Genomic DNA, 6,819 nt, shown 5'->3' on the forward strand with positions numbered 1-6,819 from the left:
AAAAAAGACAGCAGTTAAGAAGATGCATGTTGTCTCTTACTTGTTCTATTGATAATAAAGCATTTGTGGATTCTGTTTTAATTGATCCAAATATACAACCATAATCAAAATAAAACAAAGTACGAGTGTCCTTCGTCATCCAAACAAAACACGTCGGAATTAATGAAAGGAAGAATGCTTGATTTGCAGTCTGTAAAAAGAGCCAACTTCCTTCACGATCTAGACCGTCAAGCCGAGGAGGGTTCAGTCCCCTTGAAGATCTCATAAACAGCCGAAAAATCAAGATCTCCTAGTCCAGTGCTTCTAGCCTTCTTAAATGCCTGCATTTTAGTAATAGTAATAAATAATTAAAAACAATTTAAAGTTCATAAAACATCAAAAATCATCTACAAGTCGGGTCAGGTTGGGTAACATAAAAAAACGTCTTTTTTAGTACATGTGAAAAAACATTTTTAGTACGTTTGATAAAAGGTTACCTCATTGGCGGCGGCTGCCACTGGCATTGATACGGCATTCTCGTCACCAAGAGCAAGAGCCAGTCTCATGTCCTTTTGTTGATGTTTTAACGGAAACGCAGGGCTGTAACTGTTTTGGATCATTGACGGCCCTTTCATTTTGAACATAGGGTTAGCAATTGCACCAAGATCCTGCAACAATTTCATTTACCAAAAATTCTATATAAGCGGTTCAGTGTTTTAAACTTCTTTTGTAATGAATATCTTAGAAATGATCACAAATACTTTAAAACGAATGGCTCAGTTCGGCCTTCGGGTAACAGAACAAACTGGGTCAGAGTCAAAACACGTTTTACTCAAAACGAGCTCGGGTCAAAATGGCCCATTTTAAAAGTTATCAATTTAAAAATATTATCATCAAAATAGCAATTTAAGAATATATACTTGCATAGTTGGCAGTTGAATACCCTCACTTGCTGCTTTAAATTGTTTGACTTATTAGCAACAAAATATACCAACTAGGGCTGTCCAAAAAGCTCGCTCGATATGGCTCGCTTTTTAGCTCAGCTCGGCTTATTTTACTTTTAATGTAATTTATTTTTATATACTTGATAATATATTACAAAAAACCGATTATTATTTACATGTATTTATGAGTGTAGTTGTACATCTATGGCATATTTGAAGGTGGATTACCATGCTAATTTGTATTTCGTTGAAATTTGAAACTTATTTTGTGTTGTTGAACTTGATTTTCGCTTGTAACGTATATGGCTGAACTCATTTTGGATATTCTCTTTTAAACTATCGAATAATATTTTAGACTATTGAACTTTCAGAGCTATGTATTAATTTTCCTTTTTGAATTCAAGCCAAACCAAGCCCCAACTCGGTTAAAAACCAAGCCGAGCCCGAGCTTAGATTTGCAGCTTGGTTTATAATCGAGCTCATGAACAGCCCTAGTACCAACTTAAACTATTTTTCATATAAAACTGTGCACTTCTTTTCTGAATATTTTAAAAACTTTTGTTTTCTTCAAATAAATATTTTTAATAGTAAACATTTTTGTTTATTAAAGAATTAAAGCTTTTCTTTATCAAACTAAAAATACAATTTTGTTATCTTACCAAGACATCCAGAAGTGTATTGGGGCTAAGTCCACTTTTGTCAGCAAGCACAAGTCCCTCTGAGAAGGCGTTCATCATGCTGCACAAAAACACCGAACCAACAGATATAAATTAGCACTTTCATATGAAGAAACAGAACCGGATGTATAACCAGTCGATTAAAATCTAGGGATAGTTAGGTAATTTTACATGGTTAGAGACTTATAAGTTCTTAAAAGACAATTTTACTAGCCCATCTTCATTTATGTCGCATCATGCAAATGGAAGCCACAAAATGAAAATGGAGTATCAGAAAATGACAAAAACATACGAAGATTAGAAAGAATAAATCCTGACTTAAAAAAAGTTTCTCGATGAAAATGCATACCTGCCCATAATCATGTTGACAACCAGTTTCATTTTTGCTCCGTTTCCAACCTCTCCCAAGAAAAACGACTTCTTCCCCAAAACGTCAAATGCAGGAAGAATTGCATCATACAGTCCCTATAACCACACGCGTACAGAATGAAAATAAAACTTTAAAGCATACCAATCTAAATTTTTGTATTAGAAAAACTGGACCATTGTTTTTGGTTATAGTTTCGATAATCACCTTTTATATATTTACTATTTACAAGATTCATAAACGAAAAAAAAAAAAAAAATATGATAAAGAGTCAACCTGGCCTGTTTCGGCTCATCCTAAAACTTACTTTGTCCCCAGCAGAAAGGATTACTAATTGTCCGTCTTCAGCTGGCTTTTTGCTACCTGAGACCGGAGCTTCAAGAAAAGACCCTCCCTTCTTTTTTACTGCCTGAAAATACAAAAAACCATAGATTAAAGGTGGCAAACTGGGCTGGCCCAGCGGGTCAATGCAGGTGGTTTGGGTTAAAATGGGCTGGTTTCAAAACAGATATTACGACAGGCCCTGTATATTTTTTTTTTGTCTTTTTGAAATTTTCAGATAATTAACTTTTTTGGTATATAATTCAAACGGCTATACCATTACACTGGTTATCTAATTTTTAAAATAAAATTAAGAGTAAAATGCCATTTTCGTCCTTGAGGTTTGTTTTTCCGTATCTGGGTCCAAAAGGTTTGAAATCTAGCCATTTTTATCTGGCTCATTAACTCCATCCAATTTTCTCCTTTAAGTCAGGGGTATTTTCGTCTTTTTTGTTAACTTAACGGGAAACTCGGTCTTTTTCACTTTATGTACAACCATTTAAAATACCATGACCGAATCCGTTAAACCATATTGCCCTTTAAGTTAACAAAAAAGACAGAAATACCCCTGACATAAGAAAGAAAAATGGATGGAGTTAACTAGCCGGATGAAAATAACAATTTCAAATCTTTTGGATCCAGACGCGAAAAACAATCCTTTGGACGAAAGTCGCAAAATTTGCAAAACCTTATGGACGAAAATGGCATTTTACTCTAAAATTAATATTTTTTGGGTGACTTAGCTCTTTAAACCTGTTTTCATTTTTCAGTTTAATCCCATTCAAAATTTTAAGTATACCCTGAAGGAAGGTGATTTATACACCACTAAATTACTATGTACACCACAATTCACTTTATACATACTTGTACAAAATGTGTTGTAAACGGTGGTGTATTTAGTGAAGTTCGTGGTGTTAACGTCGTCTCTCTATCACAAAATCAATTATCAACCCTTTGATACGTTAAAGATAAAAATATTTCTAAAAAACGGCAATCATTTGGAATGTTCCATTAGAGATCAAACAATAATGAAACCGCTTATTAGAGAAAGAAAAATGCAACTTAAACCTCGCTAATTTTCGAGGAAGTTTCAGCATCGACTGTTGACATGTCAATGTAACCTTTCCCACTGCAAATTTCCTCAAGAATCCCGTCTTTATCAAATACCACCTAAAAAACAAATATGATATAAATAGTTTATTATACCATGTATTCCCTAGATGAGACCGATAGTCACAAACGTAGTGTTTGACAATTAATTCACTAAACAGTAAAGGATCTACAAAAGTATTATTTATACTAACAGAGAGAGCTGCAGCTGGATCTGATAACATCCCGATAGTGTATTTGCATTTCTTAATTACTGCTGCCGGACTTTCACCAACAGAAGCACCATGCTCTTTTAGCTCATCACACTGCAAAAAAAAAAAAAAAAAAAAAAAAAGAGAATATATAAATAGTTATTCCATTCATCAACCATTTAGTGTTTAATATATCAGTTTGTTATATATTCGAATTTAATCATATTACTTCACTTTCCTGGTTACCCAACCAAAACATAAGTTTAAGTTTCAGATTAACAGAAAACGACTAGCTTATGAGTTATGCCGACAATTACAATTTCAGTGTTTATACAAGACAAACTGATATATTATAGATTAAACGGTCGATAAAAACAAAGAAAATAACATGATTAAAATTTTATACTAACAGGAAATATATCAATCCTCATAAAACATAATTTCTACATTTATTATTCTAATTTTCATCTTATTTTGAAGAATGGAAATGCTGCAAAAACTTATGTACAAATGAAAATAGAGTTAAATGCCATTTTAGTCCCTGTGGTTTGGGCCATTTTGCCAGTTTAGTCCAAAGGTTTTATTTTTCGCCTGTGGGTCCAAAAAGGTTTCACTGTTGCCATTTTAGTCCACTGGGTTAACTTCATCCATTATTTCTGTTAACGAGAAGGGCGATTTGGTCATTTTATATGGCTGAATTGCCTTTCTAGTTAACATAATTACATATAAAATGACCGAATTGCCCTTCTGATTTACAGAAAAATGGATGACTAAAATGGCGACGGTGAAACCTTTTTTGACCCACATGAGAAAAATGAAAACTTTGGACTAAACTGACAAAACGGCCCAAACCAGATGGCGTAAAATGGCATTTAACTCAATAAAAATATATCTCACTGACTTCCAATCAAGAGAATATCAAAAATGATTATAATTTCTGATATTCAAATAATCACTTTCATGTGGCATATCCAAACACCCCCTTTAACCTCAAATTAACAAAATTACCAAGATTCAAAAAAAAAAAAAAAAAAAAAAAATCCAAACATCGATATTCAAAGTCTTAACAAATATTCAAAATCAAAACCAGATATCCAAAACAAGAACATGGTACACCAAAACCAATCAACATAGAGCCTCAAATGCACCAAAAATCCATATCAACTTATAAAAACAAAACCCTAAACCAATAAAATCCAACATCAACCAAACAATCAATCACCAAAGATTCAAAAATCACCCACCAATCAAACACAAATTCAACAACCAATAACACTAAATAACCCAAAACAAATACCTTTGAAAGAGTACGGTTCCAAACAGAAACCTTAAACCCATGACGAAGCAAGTTCATAGCCATAGCTTTCCCCATTATCCCCATCCCCAAAAACCCAATTTCCTCCATGATCTTTATGCTTGATCAACTGGGTATACTGATGATCTTTAAGACCCTTCACTAAAGATTGGATATATGTATATATAAATGATCAAAGATAGTAAAGTTTGATGCTTTATGGCTCTCACTGACTGCAATGGTGTTTAGAAAATGTATTTTCTTGTCGATTGCAATCGTTGCTATCTTCCACTCATTTTCTGTCTTGTTATTTTTTTATTTATTCTTGATGATTATTGGTCCACTTTTCTTTGGGCTTTTTTAGGTTTTCCCATAATTCTGGAGTCCTTGAAGATACTATAGAGTGTGTGCACATGTCTATTAATTTGTTGGGCCTAGCCATGACCCATTACTTAGTAAACTTGGGCTAATTGGGCTTATTAATAGTCTTACTTACCAAGAAATATTTTGTATATTTTTTAGAGTAAAGTATAATTTCAGTCCTTGAGATTTACACCCAATCTTGGGTTCAGTGCTCATTTAAAAAAATTCAACACTCCAGTCCCTGATTTATTCAATTACTCACAATTAAAACCCTAGCACTAACTTTCGTTAGTTGACCGTTAGATTACTTAACGACGTGAAGGGCAGTTTGGTCATTTCACCAAAAACTGACCTTTTCACACCATTTAACCCTCTAGCTTCCCAAAGAAGCACCAAATCACCCCCTCACTCCTCCAAAACCCTCTGGTGAATAGCGATTTTCCGGCGAATCACACAGACAACTCCGATCGTTGAAAACATGAGGCAATACACAATAATCTTGATGACAATCCACGTTGTTGGTATGACATTGTGTAAATTTTACTTAAATTCGTTGATTTTGTTATGCGTGCCATGTATATAATCTGAAATGTGGGTCGGTTTTCATCGAATTCTAGTTGGAATTTGCGTTCAGGTGACCCGACGCACAATCCGGATCCAATACCGGGTTCTGTTGAGGACTGGAAGGGGGTTCAGGATTGAGCTTTGTTTCAGCCGGCGACGATGATGACGGGGTTGGTTTGTTGTACATATTATATCTAACTATTAGGATAAGTATAACACTTTAAAGGTTTGATTTTGGACTGATCCTGATCATTTTTGGGTTTTTGAAGTTTATGATCAGGATTTACCCTTTTGTGATGTTCATTAGGATGCTTATTAAATTATTCTTGATGCTTATTAAACCGTGTTTTACTTATTAATGGTAGTCTTTAATGGTTAAATGAAACTGTTAATGATGATTATTCTACTATGTTTGAAGTTATTAAACAATGTGTGACTTATAAAGTGGATGATTGTAACACCTCGAAAATTTATGTCCAATAATGTGTCGACACGTGTCATGGACTTAAAACGTGCAAAGGATTGATTTAGAAGAACTAAAGTTGACAAACGAGAAATCTATGTGTGTAAAAGGATTCAAAATGTCAAAAATGAATAAATATATCTTTCAATAACCCTACATGATGTTTATACCCTTAAACGAATAAATCATTGATCATACGAAGCTAATTGTGAAAGAAAGTGAGGAATTACAAACTACAGGGGCTAAATGTGACAACATGTTTAAAGTATACCTCTGAGTGATCTTTTAGCAAACCCAAAGCTTTGTAATGGTTAATTATACTCACAAAAATGTGTGATAAAAATTTCACAAGGTTTCGATAAAGTATGAGAAAGTTATGACAATATTCGTATGCGAGGGGTTAAAAGCGTCAATCTGCAAAAGTATGTCAATTCGTAAGGTATCGGACCTTCCGGAATATGACCATGAGTTTAGCATACTCTATTTAACCTTATATATAGCTTAGATGTAGGCTTAGAGGTGTTTGGTGCGCAAAAATAAACTTTT

The 6,819-nt window shown here is 33.7% G+C and overlaps 1 protein-coding gene across 1 annotated transcript; it reads right to left on the reverse strand.

Moving 5' to 3' along the window:
* On the reverse strand, positions 1-5,185 carry LOC110870314 (glyoxylate/succinic semialdehyde reductase 1). The gene is made up of 8 exons (XM_022119505.2): positions 4,887-5,185; positions 3,593-3,703; positions 3,357-3,458; positions 2,275-2,376; positions 1,950-2,065; positions 1,583-1,661; positions 477-647; positions 1-320 (listed from the first exon to the last, which is right to left on the reverse strand). The coding sequence occupies exons 1-8, from the start codon at positions 4,992-4,994 to the stop codon at positions 228-230; spliced, it is 882 nt and encodes a 293-aa protein (XP_021975197.1). The 5' UTR covers positions 4,995-5,185; the 3' UTR covers positions 1-227.
* Positions 5,186-6,819: the final 1,634 nt, after the last annotated feature.

The sequence above is a fragment of the Helianthus annuus genome, chromosome 1, assembly GCF_002127325.2.
Source record: "Helianthus annuus cultivar XRQ/B chromosome 1, HanXRQr2.0-SUNRISE, whole genome shotgun sequence".
Classification (NCBI taxonomy): Eukaryota; Viridiplantae; Streptophyta; class Magnoliopsida; order Asterales; family Asteraceae; genus Helianthus; species Helianthus annuus.

What these genes read in the sequence shown, in the direction of transcription:
- LOC110870314 (XM_022119505.2), bottom strand. Translation starts at nt 4,994, where the DNA reads ATGGAGGAAATTGGGTTTTTGGGGATGGGGATAATGGGGAAAGCTATG. An exon ending in GGAACCGTACTCTTTCAAAG is followed by an intron (nt 3,704 to 4,886) that starts GTATTTGTTTTG and finishes TTTTTTTTGCAG; the next exon opens with TGTGATGAGCTAAAAGAGCA. An exon ending in ATACACTTCTGGATGTCTTG is followed by an intron (nt 648 to 1,582) that starts GTAAGATAACAA and finishes AAATTGTTGCAG; the next exon opens with GATCTTGGTGCAATTGCTAA.